At 51.0% G+C, this 16691-nt stretch overlaps 1 protein-coding gene across 2 annotated transcripts in view; it reads right to left on the minus strand.

The window, feature by feature from the left end:
- CLPB (ClpB family mitochondrial disaggregase) overlaps positions 1-16691 on the minus strand; it is an 86561-nt gene that overhangs the window by 14098 nt on the left and 55772 nt on the right. For both annotated transcript variants that reach the window (XM_081327824.1, XM_081327823.1), the window contains exons 7-9: positions 13462-13576; positions 4495-4572; positions 1066-1121 (exon numbers count right to left, since the gene is read on the minus strand). In XM_081327824.1, the coding sequence (XP_081183950.1) occupies positions 1066-1121; positions 4495-4572; positions 13462-13576 (249 nt within the window). The remainder of the gene's footprint in view (positions 1-1065; positions 1122-4494; positions 4573-13461; positions 13577-16691) is intronic.

Consider the following 16691-nt stretch of genomic DNA (forward strand, 5'->3'; position numbering starts at 1 on the left):
TCACAGTTACGGCCTTTGTGGCATCCCTGTGATACAAATTCAGACAGTTGGCAACTGACTCCTATTTACGACCGTCAAAAGCGTCCTGAGGTCACGGGATCCCCTTTTGCTGACAAGCAAAGTCAACGGGGAAGCCAGATTCACTTAACAACCGGGTTGCTAACTTAACGACTGTCGTGAGCGTCCATGACAATCCTTCGAGGACAGCCCCTGGTGTAACAGGCTGCTGCGTTCCTTCAAGTGGGAGGTTAGCCCGGCAAACGTCCGCACTGCCAGGCTCTCTCTGGCCAAGCAGGGGGACACCTGGCGCAGCCGCCTAAATGGGTGACAGACGCAGAGGCAGGAGGCCGGATTCTGGCTTTTTAAGATGGTCAAAGTACTCACCTTTCCCCCTATTTTATCTTTTTATTTGTTTAAATTACCTGCTGCCCATCGGGCCATCCAAGGCCACTTGCATCTGAGGGCAGCGGTGGCAAGTCGGCAGGTCTCAGAATGATTTCCGGATTGGTCTGGTGGTTAAGGCGCTAGGCTAGAAACAGGAGGCGGTGAGTTCTAGTCCCGCCTTAGGCATGAAAGACAACTGGGTGACTTTGGCCAATCAACAGGAGACTGGGAGTTCTAGTCCCGCCTTAGGCATGAAAGACGACTGGACGACTTTGGACTAATCACCAGGAGACTGGGAGCTCTAGTCCCATCTTAGGCATGAAAGATGACTAGATGACTTTAGACTAATCACCAGGAGGCTGGGAGTTTTAGTCCTGCCCTAGGCACGAAAGACGGCTGGGTGACTTTGGGCCAATCACCAGGAGGCTGGGAGTTCTAGCCCTGCCCTAGGCACGAAAGACGGCTGGGTGACTTTGGGCCAATCACCAGGAGAGCGGGAGTCCTAGTACTCTAGTCCTCTAGCCTTAGCCATGAAAGCTGGCTGGGTAACGTTAGGCCAGTTTCCTCAGCCAGCATGGAATTCTGGGAGTTGAAGTCCACAAGCCTGAGTGGCCCAGGTTGAGAAACTCCGATTCTACAGCTGTTCTCAGCCTGCACAGAATCCTCACCTGGAGATCTTACCTTTTTGACGTCCTTGTGCAGGTACTTTGCAGTTTGCTTGGCCAGTTCCGTTTTACCTGAGCAGGAGGCAAGACCAGGAGACGTTAGGAGCAGAAAGGCTTCCATAAACACTACAAAATACAGGCAATCCTCGCCTTCACAACCACAATCGGGACTAACATTTCCACTGATAAGCAAGGCAGTGGTTACGTTACGTCATGCACCAGATTTTATGACCTTTTTCTGGCACGGTTGTTAAGTGAATCACAGGGTTCTTAAGCAAACCCGGCTTTCCCCCTTGGGAGCTAGCTGAGAAGGTCGCAAATGGTTCAGGCCAGGAATGCTGGTTTAAGACGCAGCTTTCCCTACGGTGCTGATCTTGAGACAAGGAGCAGTCAATGCTAGGAAACACAATCTCCTTTGTTTATTGGGTTTATATACAACTCTGGTCATAAAAGTCTAGGCGCGAGACAATTAATAATTCAAAATGTATATTGCAAAACAAATCTATTTTGATGTGCACCAACACACAAGAGTTGAGAGAGCTGTTCCTGGCCAGGTGTGTCTCTGTCCCCAAGGTAAAAAGCACCTGGGAGATTTATTTAACATTTATTGATCAGGAGGTGTTTTTTTTTCCTATGGTGGTTATTTGACTCTAAGCAGCCTATAAACAACCATGTGCAAACAGGTAATAATATAACAATTCAGGAAAAACAACAACACCCAGAAGTTATCAATCTATCTACCAGCTCCAGAGGGGAACATCCAGAGCAGAGAATTCCTTTTCTTTTATTATTTCTATAGCCGCCCACTTTAACCAAGTAACTCTGGGAGGTTTACAATTCTAAAACTATAAAGATTAAAAACAATAAAATGATGAGCTCTTGATGCTTCTTTGCTGCTCTTGGTTTTTTTCAGCACCGTCAGAAGCCATCCCACCTTTTAGGTTGGTTTTCCCACCTCGATAACTTTCAAGATTTGTGGAGCTCAAATCCTAGAGTGCAGGCTAGAGAATTCTTAGTGACAAGGTCAGCCATGCTGGCTGGGGAATTCTGGAGTTGAAGTTGGTTAAATAGCCAAGGCCAGGGGTCTGCAAACTGGGACCTTTTATGACTCGTGGACTTCAACTCCCAGAATTCCTGAGCCAGCATGGGGGAACTATGGACCCTTCATGACTTGTGGACTTCAACACCCAGAATTCCTGAGCCAGCATGGGGGAACTGTGGCCCCCTTCATGACTTGTGGACTTCAACTCCCAGAATTCCTGAGCCAGCCTGGGGGAATCTATGGCCCCTTCATGACTTGTGGACTTCAACTCCCAGAATTCCTCAGCCAGCATGGGGGAACTGTGGCCCCCTTCATGACTCATGGACTTCAACTCCCAGAATTCCTGAGCCAACATGGGGGAATTTTGGCCCCTTCATGACTGGTGGACTTCAACTCCCAGAATTCCTGAACCAGCATGGGGGAACTTTGGCCCTCTCATGACTCGTGGACTTCAACTCCCAGAATTCCTGAGCCAGCATGGCTCAGGTTGGAAACCTCTCCCTTTCCCCTCAGCATGGCTGACTGAGGAATTCTGGGAGTTGAAGTCCACGAGTCAAAAAAGGGCCCAGTTTGAAGACCCCTGGCCAAGGCTGAAAAACACGGCATTAGATTTTGCAAGGAGCTGCACTTCTGACCCCTCACGCTGAAGTAGAGCCAAGAAACTCTTTGATTTATTAATTCTACAATTCTCAACTTGCAACAGTTCATTTAGTGACCGTTTGAAGTTACAACAACATTGAAAAAAGGGGCGTGACCGTTTTTTCACATTGAACGAGCATCCCTGTGGTCACGTGATTAAAATTCAGATGCTGGGCAACTGACTCGTATTTATGACGGGTTGCAGTGTCCCAGGGTCATGAGTTCCCCTTTTGTGACCTTCTGACAGGCAAAGTCAACGAGAAAACCAGATTCACTTAACAGCTATGGCAAGAAAGGTCGTAAAATAGGACCCAACTCGCATAACCATCGCCTTGCTTAGTCATGGAAACCTGGTGGAGGTTAAACTATATTTGCTGGTGGGAAGGAAATTTATTCTCTTTGATAATGCTCAATCTGGATTAATCTGGATTTGTTGGATACTCTGGGTCAGGGGTGGGCAACCTTGGTTCTTTTAAGACTCGTGGACTTCAACTCCCAGAATTCCTGAGCCAGCATAGGGGAACGCTGGCCCCTTCATGACTCGTGGACTTCAACTCCCAGAATTCCTGAGCCAGCATAGGGGAACGCTGGCCCCTTCATGACTCGTGGACTTCAACTCCCAGAATTCCTGAGCCAGCCATGTTGAGGGAAAAGGGAGAGGTTTCCAAGCTGAGCCATGCTGGCTCAGGAATTCTGGGAGTTGAAGTCCAGAAGTCATGAAGGGGCCAAAGTTCCCCCTTGCTGTCTCAGGAATTCTGGGAGTTGAAGTCCACGAGTCATGAAGGGGCCATAGTTTCCCCCATGCTGGCTCAGGAATTCTGGGAGTTGAAGTCCACGAGTCATGAAGGGGCCATAGTTCCCCCATACTGGCTCAGGAATTCTGGGAGTTGAAGTCCACGAGTCATGAAGGGGCCATAGTTCCCCCATACTGGCTCAGGAATTCTGGGAGTTGAAGTCCACGAGTCATGAAGGGGCCATAGTTCCCCCATGCTGGCTCAGGAATTCTGGGAGTTGAAGTCCACGAGTCATGAAGGGGCCATAGTTCCCCCATGCTGGCTCAGGAATTCTGGGAGCTGAAGTCCACAAGTCATAGGGTGGACACACTTACACACCTCTGCCTTAAACCACCATACGTCTCCTCCCTCGAGGGTTTTCATTGTCCCCTGGATGACAATCTCCAGATTAAACTCAGGTGGCCTCCAGAAAAGAAGGCCCCCCTTGAATGGCAGTGCGGATACGGAGCCCAAATTAAATTAAAGATTTGATCTGACTACTGTGGAGTCACCAGGAGCGTGTTGGGTGGCTTTATAAATTCTTTCAATAAAGAATAAATTTTTAAAAAAGGATGGCAGAAGTTTGAAATGAGGCCTCCATGGTGCTCTCTGAAACTTGGTGGTTTCTTTGCAGACGTTTCAGGACCCAACTAGGTAATCTCCTCAGTGTCAGAAGGGAGAGGGGTTTCCACGGAGGAGGAGGAGGAGAATTACTGTGGGGTCCTTGGTGCTCTCTGAGCCGGACTGTTTTCTTGCAGACGTTTCATGACCCAACTAGGGAACCTCATCAGGGTCCCGCACGCTGGGCCGTGAAATGTCTGCACGAAAACAGCCACGCTCACAGGCTGTTTTGCGATCTTAGTGGCTTCCTTTGCCGCTAAGTTTTTCTTCTTTTATCCCTCCGAAGCCCAACACAGCGAAGGCTCCAGGCGGCTGCAAAACACCTCCCCTCCTTTCTCGGGGAGGGGGGGGAGAAGGAGGGCAGCCTTACCTATTCCCGAAGATCCCAGGAAGAGGAAGACCAGTGGGTGCTCTTCATCGTACCATCCATTTTCCTTTCTCCGGATGGCTGCCCGTGAAAAAGGGAAAAAAAAAACACAAAGAAAGTTTGGGGGGGGGGGGAAGGTTTATAAATCTGGGCACATAAAAAAACAACAACGAAAAGAACCCAACACAACAAAAAAAAGGGAATGGCATATAAATCAATGACACAACAGCCAGGATAATTATCACTAAGTATACACTATGTTTTACTGCTCTCTGCCCACTCAGAGTCCTGGCTGCCATTAGCGCAAGCTAATTTGATTAGCCAGCAAGGGCCCCAGAGGTACTTAATCAGGTTAGCATGGATTTGGAAAGCTGCCCAGGAGCAGATTTCGGATAAAGTTTTCCAGGATGTGCACTTAAGAGTTGCCAGGGAAACAGGAGGAGGAGGAGGAGGAGGAGGATGGAGACTGAATGAACCAGAAAGGGACTGAGGGGGGGGGCAGGGGGAGGGGGCGCTCCAGTCCGCAAAGGAGGGGCTGGCGAGGTGAGGCTCCCCCCCCCCAACTGCTTTGATGCTGACGGGAAAGCCAGCAGACCTGCAATCAAGGTCACGGAACAGACCAGCATGTGGGCGCTCGTGGGTAAGGGTGGATGCAGAGGAGGGGCCAGGTCCATCACACCAGGAGGAGGAGGAGGAGGAGGAGGAGGAGGAGGAGGACTCGAGGCTGAAATACTAAGAACAGGGTGGAGTAGAGTAGGGAAGGATAGGGTTAGGGGAAAGGACAACAGACCAAAGGAGAAAAAGGATGGAGAAGAAGGGAGAAAAGAAAAATGAACAGAACAGAACATATGGAATCAAATCGAATTGAATCAAATTACAGAACAGAATAGAGAATAGAAACAGGACAGAATTACAGAACAGAACAGAATAGTAGAGCAAAGGAGAAAAAGGAAGGAAGGAGGATAGGATAGGAGGGGAGGGGAGGAGAGAAGCAGAATAGAGTAGAACATAATATCATGGAATCACAGGACTGGAAGGGGCCTTGGAGATCTTCCAGTCTGACCCCCAGGAGAGAACAGCAGTGGCGGCTGACTCCTTCTCTGCGGGCCTGCTGCTTCCAAAGACCTCATCAGGCAAAAATCAGGAGGAATCTGGTAGCATCCGAAGCAAATTCTAAGAAATAGGATACTCCTGACAAGTGGAAGATTCTAACAGGTAGAATAAACTGGGAGCAAACTCGCTATAAACTCAAGAGTCCTCTAGGCCCACACCACCATCCCAGCCCCAAACACTTTGCACAAAGACACAACCTCTTAAGGCACCAAGGCCCTTCTGGATCCTACAGAAGACAAAACGTTCCTGTAGAAAGATGAGCGGACTGGAGCTTGAAGTCAGGACTTCAAAGAAGGACGAACTGAGCCCAGGGCATGGCCACCCCCGAGAGATTCTACTGAAGACGAGGCCATCTTTGGGAATGCGTAATAAGGAAGCAAAATTTATGTGCCACCGCACTCTCAGGAACTCCAAAATATTAGCAGTGCCATTAAGCAAGAGATGGCCCAAGTTATGAACATGATCAGTGCTAGGATGGAGCGGAGTTCGGGATGTGGAGGACTGTGGGGTCCTTGGTGCTCTCTGGGCTGCGTGGTTTTTTCTTGCAGACGGTTCATAACCCAACTAGGGAACATCATCAGTGCAGGAAGGAAGGAAGGAAGGAAGGAAGGAAGGAAGGAAGGAAGGAAGGAAGGAAGGAAGGAAGGAAGGAAGGACGGACTGTGGGGTCCTTGGTGCTCTCTGAGCTGGATTGTTTTTTCTTGCAGATGATTCATGACCCAACTAGGGAACCTCATCAGTGCTAGGAGGAAGGAAGGAAGGAAGGAAGGAAGGAAGGAAGGAAGGAAGGAAGGAAGGAAGGAAGGAAGGAAGGAAGGAAGGAAGGAAGGAAAGTGGGGTCCTTGGTGCTCTCTGAGCTTGGTGGTTTTCTTGCAGACATTTCATGACCCAACTAGGGAACATCATCAGTGCGAGAAGGAGAAGGAGAAGGAGAAGGAGAAGGAGAAGGAAGGAAGGAAGGAAGGAAGGAAGGAAGGAAGGAAGGAAGGAAGGAAGGAAGGAAGGAAGGAAGGAAAGTGGGGTCCTTGGTGCTCTCTGAGCTTGGTGGTTTTCTTGCAGACATTTCATGACCCAACTAGGGAACATCATCAGTGCGAGAAGGAGAAGGAGAAGGAGAAGGAGAAGGAAGGAAGGAAGGAAGGAAGGAAGGAAGGAAGGAAGGAAGGACTGACTGTGGGGTCCTTGGTGCTCTCTGAGCTGGATTGTTTTTTCTTGCAGACGTTTCATGACCCAACAAGAGATGGGGGCTTGCTCTGTTTATATACATATAGCTTGCCCTGTCAGTGCTACCCCTATCAAAGAAGTACCAATTCAGACAAATAATCCATAAATAATCCCCCGACCTCCGTTCATTCCGCTGGGACCTGAAGACCTGGCTCTCTGGCCCAGGCTGAGAATTTTAATTTTAATTTTAATTGGGGTTTTTACTTTTTTCAGGGATTGATGTAATGTTTTAAATTGTTTTTAACTTTTGTATTTCTTGTTTTAAATACCCTGTAAACCGCCCTGAGTCCTTCGGGAAAGGGCGGTATATAAATCCAATAAAATAAAATAAAATAAATAAAATAACAGTAAACAACAGCCTTATCAAGGAACCACCAAGACCCTCCTTCCCCCCTCTGCAATCCCCACTTCCTTCTAGCGCTGATGATGTTCTCTAGTTGGGCCATGAAACGTCTGCAAGAAAACCGCCCCGCTCAGAGAGTACGCAGGACCCCACAGTTTGACCCTGAGCTACAAGCATTGTCTTTTTTTGGGTGACCAACAACACCTTGACAAAAGCCTCGGCCTTTTAGTGCAATTGATTAGTTTGATTCTGCTGGGCAGGCTTCATCCTACATTTCAGAGACGGCTCTGCTTTCTGCCCGACGCTCGCCTGCGATTTCTGCTTCCTTTCTTGATCAAAACGGGCGACAATCAGCCGGGTCTGGATCAAATCTCCTGCCCGCTTTGTTTCGCTCCCCCCCCCACCCCCTGGTTCCTGTTAGTAGCTCTTACTTACCCCAAGCTGACTTTTCAAGGCCGTTCCGGCATGGGGGAGCCCTCTCCTGACTAGGCCAGGCAGCCCACCTCCTGACCGTCACGCCACCCGTCCTGGAAAAGGTTCAAGAACCAGGTTTCAGCCAGGAGGGGGGGGCAACCGCCAATTCGGCAGGCCTTGCAGCCTATTCAGAGGGGACCCCTTCGCCATGCCAAAATCAGCCTCCAAAGTCAGCCGGCCTTTAAACATCCTAAGCTCCGCTATTTCCCGTCTTGGTGCCGGGGGGGGGGCAATTTTAAGAGAGACGCTTAAGGATGGGCAGCCTGGAGACCGGCGGGCTGGACTTCCGGTCCGTCTGCCAGGAGTGCCAGCTAAGGCAGCCGGACGTGGTTGAGATGGCCACGGTTCTTCAAGGTCTCACTTGGATGGAGGATCCTCGAAAGGCCCTTTTGCCAACAGTGCCTATGCTCCTTTGCCCGGTGATGACTGCAAGAGCAGGAGATACCGACAGAGTATGCAGGGGCGGGGATGACCAGGCTGAGGCCGAGGGTCAAACGCAGGGCTCCTCAAACGTGGCCACTTTAAAAGACTTGCGGACTTCAACTCCCAGAATTCCCCTGTTCCACTGATTAATAGTTCTCACCCAAAGGACATTTGTCCTTGGGGTATTTCCAGGTTAGATCTTTCCTGGACGAGTTTCTCTCCGTGGCTTCTTGTCCTGCCTTCGGGCGCTTTGGAGAATAGGTGGGCCCCCAACTCTTTCCTGGGGCAGCCCCTCAGATATTGGAAGGCTGCTATCCTGTCCCCCCCTCGTCCTTCTCTTCACTAAAAGGTAAAGGTAAAGGTTCCCCCGCACACGCGTGCTAGTCGTTTCCGACTCTAGGGGCCGGTGCTCATCTCCGTTTCATAGCCGAAGAGCCAGCGCTTGTCCGTGGACGTCTCCGTGGTCATGTGGCCGGCATGACTAGACGCCAAAGGCGCACGGAACGCTGTTACCTTCCCACCGTAGTGGTCCCTATTTTTCTACTTGCATTTTTACGTGCTTTCGAACTGCTAGGTGGGCAGAAGCTGGGACGAGTAACAGGCGCTCACTCTGCTACGCGGCACTCGGGATTCGACCCGCCAAACTGCCGACCTTCCGATCGACAAGCTCAGCGTCCTAACCCACTGAGCCACCGCGTCCCTTCTCTTCACTAGACACTCCCAATTTCTGCAACCGCCAAAGGGAAGGGGAGGGGAGGGAAGACTGCAGTTCCTCCTAGGTTTCATCCTCCGCTCCCCTAACCTCCTTTGTTGCTCCCCTCTGCGCTCTTTCTCCAGTTGCAGCATCTTGTTCTAGATCACAGGAACCGGAAGCGGACGGGGGATTCCGAGCGTGGCCTCACTAGGGCGGCCTCGTCACAGGCCGGGCGCCTGGTCAGCCTGCAGTCCGGATCCTTTGCATCTCTCCTGTTAACCAGCCATCCGCTCCCCGAAGCTTCGCCTGCCTTCTCCGGAGCAGAGAACTTGGCCTCTGGGTCTCTGTTCACTCGAACCGAGGCCTCCAGTTCTCCTCTCAGCCTTCGGATCGCTCCGAAAGGCTCTTTGGGATATGCTCTGTGCCAGCTGCAGCGGGAAGGAGGTCGACAGGGGAGAATGTAGCTCAGGTTGGAAAGGAGAGGGGTCCTGGGGGCTCTCCGAGCTGGGCGGTTTCCTTGCAGAGGTTTCAGGACCCAACTAGGGAACCTCACCAGTGCTAGAAGGGAGGAGGAGGAGGAGGAGAAAGTGAAAAGGAAGAAGGAAAATGAAGGAATGAAGGGAAAGAAGGGAGGAGGAGGAGGAGGAGAAAGTGAAAAGGAAGAAGGAAAATGAAGGGAAAGAAGGGAGGAGGAGGAGGACCGTGGGGTCCTTGGTGCTCTCTGAGCTGGGCGGTTTCCTTGCAGAGGTTTCAGGACCCAACTAGGGAACCTCACCAGTGCTAGAAGGGAGGAGGAGAAGGAGGAGGAAGGAAGGAAGGAAGGAAGGAAGGAAGGAAGGAAGGAAGGAAGGAAGGAAGGAAGGATGGAAGGAAGGACTGTGGGGTCCTCATTCCTCTCTGAGCTGGGTGGTTTCCTTGCAGACGTTTCATGACCCAACTACTAGGGAACCTCATCAGTGCTAGGAGGGAGGTGGTGGTGGTGGAGGAGGAGGAGGAGGAGGAAGAGGACGGTGGGATCCTGAGTGCCCTCCGAGCCGGGTGGTTTTCTCGCAGATGTTTCGTGACCCAACTACTAGGTGACATCATCAGTGCCAGAGAGAAAGTTGCCCCAATCAGGAATGAAAATGCTGAAGACCGCAAGGTCAGAGACCCAATCCTGGGGTGCCCCCTTTGAAACCACGGTCTCTCCCGCGAGGACTAGCTCCTTGGAGGGTCAAAGAAAACAGAAAAACGCCCACATTTCGGGCTTCAGCTCAGGCCAGCCTCCCTGTTAGGCCTGGCAGGCGAAAAGAGTCACTTAGCAGCCCGGCAAACCCCGCCTGACGAGGCATTAAAAATATCAGAAGTTTAACTTCTATTTGTGTTGCCACTTCATTAATTTTTCATCCCCGGACATTCGGGGACTCCTCGTCATCCTTCAGACGGACGATGCCCTCGGAGCAGGCCAAGCTCCGCCAGCCCCGGCTCAAGGGTCCTGGGACCCCCACCCCCCAGCCGAGTGGGGGCAGGGGGCTGTAGAAAGGCAGGAAAGGGGGGGCGTCAGGCTGGCCCCGGTTCGAAAGCTCTTTTTTTCCCTTTTTTCCAAAGGCAGGCGGATTCCGCCGTCTGCCACAGCGGCCGTGTCTCTGGGAGGCCCTTCAGCATTGCGATTGAGCTGATAAATTCACTGTATTACTTTACACCAATCAATACCCCAGCAGTTATCAGGGCCCGACGTGAGCAAAATTGGTTTCAGCCAATTTGTGAGCGTAATAAATGTCCATTTATCAAATCAATTCATTTTGCGGGCCTGGGCGGGATCCCGTTTGGGTTGGGGATACCAGAAGAACAAAGAACCCTGGAGGGGCTGGAGGGGACCTTAGAGGTCCTCTAGTCTAACCCCTCCCCCCCCCCGCTCAAGACAGGAGTCCTTATGTCATTCTGATCAAAGGGACTTCCAGCCTAGTTTTTTGAAGGAAAAAAGAAGAAGGAAGGAAGGAAGGAAGAAAGAAAGAAGGAGAAGAAAAAGGAAAGAAGAAAGAAGGAAGGAAAAGGAAGAAGAAAGAAAGGAAGGAGAAGGAAGGAAGAAGGAAGGAAGGCAGGAGGGAAAAGGAAGGAAGGAAAAGGAAGGAAGGACGAAGGAAGGAAGGAGAAAGAGGAAGGGAGGGAGGGAGGGAGGAAGAAGGGAAAAAGGAAGGGACAAGGAAGGAGGAAGGAAGGAAGGAAAGGGAAAGAAGGAAGAGAAGGAAGGAAGAGGAAGGAAGGAGAAGACAGAAAGGAAGAAGGAAAAGGAAGGAAGAAGGAAGGAAGGCAGGAGGGAGAAGGAAGGAAGGAAAAGGAAGAAGGAAGGACGAAGGAAGGAAAGAGGAAAGTAGGAAGAGGAAGGAAGGAGAAGGGAGAAAGGAAGGAAAAGGAAGGAGGAAGGAAGGAAGGAAGAAAGGAAGGAGAAGGAAAAGAGAGGAAGGAAGACTGAAAAAGGAAAGAAGAAGGAAGAAAGGAAAAAGGAAAGAAGGAAGAAGGAAGAAAGGAAGGAAGGAAGGAAGGAAAAGGAAGGAGGGAGGAAGGAAGGAAGGAGGGAAGGAAGGAAAAGGAAGGAAGGAAGGAAGGAAGAAGGAAGGAAGGAAGGAGAAGGGAGGGAGGGGAGGGAGGGTTAGGGTCCAGGCTGCCCAGAGGCGGACTGGCACCCAGGAACCCCAGCCTGCCGCATTTTCCCCAAAGTCCACCGTGGGGCCATCCCCGGCCAGAGGGTGTCGGAGCGCAGCTGGTGCCCGAGCGGCAGGGGAGGCAGCCGAGGCCGGGCCCTGCCTGCTCCCCGGTAATTCAATCAGGAGACTTTCCCCAAGGAAGGCAGCTGCTCCCTCCCGTGCCCAAGGCCGTGCCCCCCCTCCACGTCAGAGGACCCCCACCATTAATCACGGCCTCCGGATTAGCTTCCCCAGCTGCCGGCAGGCACGGCCTGGGCCCTACCAGGGTGCCAGGCTGTGGGGGTGCAAGGGGGAGACGCCGAGAGGGCTGGGGGGGGCTTCCTCTTTTTCTGGGACAGCCGGGGTCCCCTTCCTAGCTGAGCCTCTGGGTTAAGAAGAGACCGAGCTGAGGCTTGGAGCCGTTTTGGGGGAGGGGGCGTCCTGCGTCTCTCAGGTCGTACGGGGAGCCCTCGACTTGCTTAGTGACCGTTCAAAGTTACAATGGCCCCCAGAAGCGGCATGATCCTTTTTCACTCTGGCGACCCTTGCAGCCTCCCCCCAGGGTCACCTCACTTACATTCGGACAACCGACTCATAGCTGAGCTACCGGGAGCGAGAAAGGGCCAAAGTCACTTTCAACGGTGATCTGGGTGATGTACGGAAGAAGGGAGGGAAGAAGAAAAACAGAGAGAGAGAGAGAGAAGGAAAGAAATACAGAAGGAAGAGAGAAGGAAGAAAATACGAAAACAGGGAAGGGAGGGAGGGAGGGAGACAGAGAGAGAGAGAGAAAAGGAAGGAAGGAAGGAAGGAAGGGAAAGAGAGAGAGAAGGAAGGAAATATGGAAGGAAGGAGGAAGGAAGGAAGGAAGGAAGAAAATATGAAAACAGGGAAGGGAGGGAGGGAGGGAGACAGAGAAGAAAAGGAATATGGAAGGAAGGAAGGAAGGAAGGAAGGAAAGAAGGAAGGAAGGAAGGAAGGAAAAGAGAGAGAGAAGGAAGGAAAGAAGGTCTAGTACAGTCCCTTCTGGTCTTCAAGCGTATCTTAAGAGTGAGTCAAAAACATTTTTTTTTCTTTAATTGCTAAATGGAACATCAAATAGATGCTAATCTCTCATCCTGCCCATCTTTTATCTTGCTCCTTGCTCTCTACAGCAACAAACTGGCAGGGGGCCTGTTACCAGTGCACATGTGAAGGGCAAACACTAACCTGGTCCAGGGCTATCTATCTATCTATCTATCTATCTATCTATCTATCTATCTATCTATCTATCTATCTATCTATCTATCTATCTATCTATCTATGTATCTATCATCTGTCGTCTATCATCAATCTGTCATCTATCATTTATCAATCTATCTGTCTGTCTGTCTGTCTGTCTCTCTCTCTCTATCCATCCATGATAGAGATGTGATTGACTTAACAAATAGCAAGGTCATAAAATGGGGCAAAACTCACTTAACAAGTGTGCCTATGTGTTCATGGGCTGTGTGTATTTATTTATTTATTTTAATTTTAATTTATTTTATTAGATTTATATACCGCCCCTCTCCAAGGACTCGGGGCGGTGTACAGGGCAATTAAAACGCTAACAACACGCAAGGTATAAACATTAAAATAAGAGTAAATCAATTGCCCTAAGTAATAAATACAATCTAAAATTTAAATTTTTTTAAAAAAATTTAAACACTAAAATCCAATCCCTCAGTCCAGGCTGGCCTGTTCAAACAACCAAGTCTTCAGGTCGCGGCGAAACGAGCGAAGGTCGGGAGCCATCCGGAGCTCAACCGGAAGCTGATTCCAGAGGGCAGGCGCGCCCACAGAGAATGCTCTCCCCCGGGAGCCGCCAGTCGACATTCCCTGACCGACGGCACCCTGAGGAGGCCCTCTCTGTGGGAGCGCACAGGACGATGGGATATATACACGCACTGTATGTCTGTCTGTCTGTATCTGTAGACACACCCAGAGCATATAGAGACACACACGAGCACACGCGTGCCTGCTCGTCTGGCCTTCCCGGGCCGGCTTCCCTGCCTCACCAGCTCCGACGGTGGCGATGGCGCTCTCCTGGCCAATGATGTGTTCTCGGAGTCGCTGCTCCAGGGGAAACCGCCGGCGTTCCTCGATCTCCCTCCGGCGCTTCTCTTCCTGGAACTGTGGAAAGGGCAGGGAAAGAGACGCTGGTGACCCCCGGGCCTCTCTCGCGCAGCCCTGGCTGTGGGGAGGAGTGGGTGGGTCGCAGAGAGGCTCCCTGCAGGGCGGAGAGGTCCTGGCCACCTTGGAGGAAACTGCCGGGCACCCACTTTGCCAGAGCAGCCCTGGATCCGGGACAGTCTGGCGCCATCTCTGCCCAGCCACCCCCTTCCCTTTCCCAGAACTGGGGGGATGAGTCAGGGGTGCAAAAGCAGTCTGGCTGCCCTCTAGGACAGGGCTAGGCAACCTCGGCTCTTTGATGACCCGTGGACTTCAACCCCCAGCATTCCTGAGCCAGCCATGCTGAGGGGAAAGGGAGAGGTTTCCAAGCTGAGCCATGCTGGCTCAGGAATTCTGGGAGTTGAAGTCCACTAGTCATGAAGGGGCCAAAGTTTCCCCCATGCTGGCTCAGGAATTCTGGGAGTTGAAGTCCACCAGTCATAAGAGGCCATAGTTCCCCCATGCTGGCTGAGGAATTCTGGGAGTTGAAGTCCGGAAGTCATAAGGGGCCATAGATTCCCCCATGCTGGCTCAGGAATTCTGGGAGTTGAAGTCCACCAGTCATGAAGGAGCCATAATTCCCCCATGCTGGCTGAGGAATTCTGGGAGTTGAAGTCCACGAGTCATAAAAAAGCCCAGGTTCTCCACCCCTTGCCTATACCTTACCAAATAGAGTCCTCTGGACTTCCCCATTTCTTTTGTGCTGATAACTCTGCCAACATCTGGACCCGAAGGCACTCCAGCTGTTATAGATTCCTTCTCTTGTTCTTGGTCTCTCCGCTCCAAAATCAGTTCTGGGGACCTCACTTAAAAAAAATATTGGTAAGATTGAGCAAATCCAGAGATGGGCAACAAAAACGGTGCAAGGAGTTGGAGTCCACGAGTCATAAAAGAGTCCAGTTTGCCTAGCCCTGCTCTAGGACAAGGCTCAAAGTCTCAACGTTTGGGGAGAAGACGCTGGGCAGGAAAGCCGCAGAGACACAGGGCAATTCGGAAATGCTTGCCCGCTTCTGGCCTGAATCAAGTGGAAGCCAGAGTGACACGGCACGGGTCACGGCGCAGATCAGATCATGCACGCCGGGGCTCCCCAACGCAGGCCGTGGTCTGTTAGGAAGCGGGCCGCACAAGCAGCGGGTGAGCAGGCGAAGCTCCATCTGCACATGTGCAGGATCTAGGCGGCGTGTGAACCATTCCCCCCCACCCATCCCCTCAAGGTTCGTGGAAAAATTGTTGGAGACCCCTGATTGACATCATCTGTATGATGATATAATGCAGGCGGTCCTCAAGCTATGACTCAAGCTCATTGTGGCCGTTAAGTGGTAATAGTTGTAAAACGGGTTGGCCGTGTGACCAACCTGATCTTATGACTTTTTTTTTTACAATGGTAAAAAAATCTCTAAATTCAGGTCATAAGTTCCTCTTTTAAGGTAGGTTGTAACTTTTTTGACATTTTTGGTAGCAGCTGTTAAGCGAATCACCATGGTCGTAAGTGCAAGCCCACGGTCATGAAGCAAACATGGCGGTCGTAAGTGCAAGCCCACGGTTTGCTACGGGTGTGGTTTTGCCAAAAACCAGACGTGGCTTTAGGGTAGGGGGTAGGCAATCTTGGCTCTTTTATGACTCGTGGACTTCAACTCCCAGAATTCCTAAGCCAGCATGGGGGAACTATGGCCCCTTCATGACTCGTGGACTTCAACTCCCAGAATTCCTGAGCCAGCATGGGGGAACTATGGCCTCTTATGACTGGTGGACTTCAACTCCCAGAATTGGCTCAGCATGGAAACCTCTCCCTTTTCCCTCAGCATGGCTGGCTCAGGAATTCTGGGAGTTGAAGTCCACAAGTCATGAAGGAGCCAAGGTGGCCTACCCCTGCTTTAGGGTTACTGCACAGCCATCTTGCAGAGTGCCTGAAGAGGCATCACCTGGTTGCAGGGGGATCAGATTCAGGACGATCCTAACTTTGAACAGTTGCTAAGTGAGCAGTCGTAAGTGGAGGACTACCTAAAACCAGCCCAATGCCAAGTTTTCAAGGTCAGCTGCAGGTGCTCAGTGATGCGGCATTTTCAGACCCGCAAGGACCCATCACAGGCACGATGGCCATGGGTCTTATTGGTGTGTGTGTGTGTGTGTGTGTGTGTGTGTGTGTTAAGGAAAGCCCCGCCGAAATTTTGACCCAATTTTTAAAGAACGCAGGCACTATTCGGGCTAACTTTTCATCCTGCTTTGAAGTGTTTCTGCCAAAGCATTTAGCTGTGTTCTTTCAGTCTGTTTTTCCAATTTCGGCAGAAGGCGTAATTCATGCATGACTTTAAAAGAGAGAAATTTTATTTTGGTTTACTTATATTGAACTCATTTGTACTGCAGGCCACTTTTAGCTTCCTCTTTTAATATCAAGGCGTGTAAATACCACAGATAGTAAGCCAAAGCACCAGTGGGACGAGAGGCAGATTTTGATTATTCCTGGCGTAAACACCCTTAAGAGGCTGCGGGGTTCCTCAAAGCAGAACACACAGATCATCAAAGGCCGTTATGCCATTGTGACTGCAGTGACACAACCGGAGCAAAACCCAAAGCATAAAATTTGTGCCTTTCCTATCCTGGCGCCCTCTTTTCTCTCCAGCTGGCTAAGAATCCCGGGACCTGCGGCCCCAAAGTTTCACTTTGCCCAATCCAGCAGCCCAGAAGCCAAAATGTCTCCGAAGCTTCCCACGGCTTTTCCGACTCTCCTAAGCAAATGGGCAGAAAAAACCTATTCACACAAACAACGCTGCGCCGGGGTGGGATGGAGTCGTCTTCCAAAGGATTTGTGGCAAGAAAGGTGGGGGGCAGAGGTTGGCTAAATGGCTGGCTAAAGGAGAATCGACGTACTGGGTCCGTCTCTCGACCTGATTCAACAGGGCCATTTTTCCATTCCGCTTTTTCTTTTGAGTCGACTTGGTTGTTTCCTTGCAGACGTTTCATGACCCAACTAGGTAACATCATCAGTGCTGGGAGGGACTGAGGTCGGCTCTTGTTTTCATACAAGCGGCTTGTCCCAGGGATTAAATCCTTCTCCGTCCTAAGAGTGGCAATGTTT

This window comes from Vipera berus (genome assembly GCF_964194415.1).
Source record: "Vipera berus genome assembly, chromosome: 4".
Taxonomy (NCBI): domain Eukaryota; kingdom Metazoa; phylum Chordata; class Lepidosauria; order Squamata; family Viperidae; genus Vipera; species Vipera berus.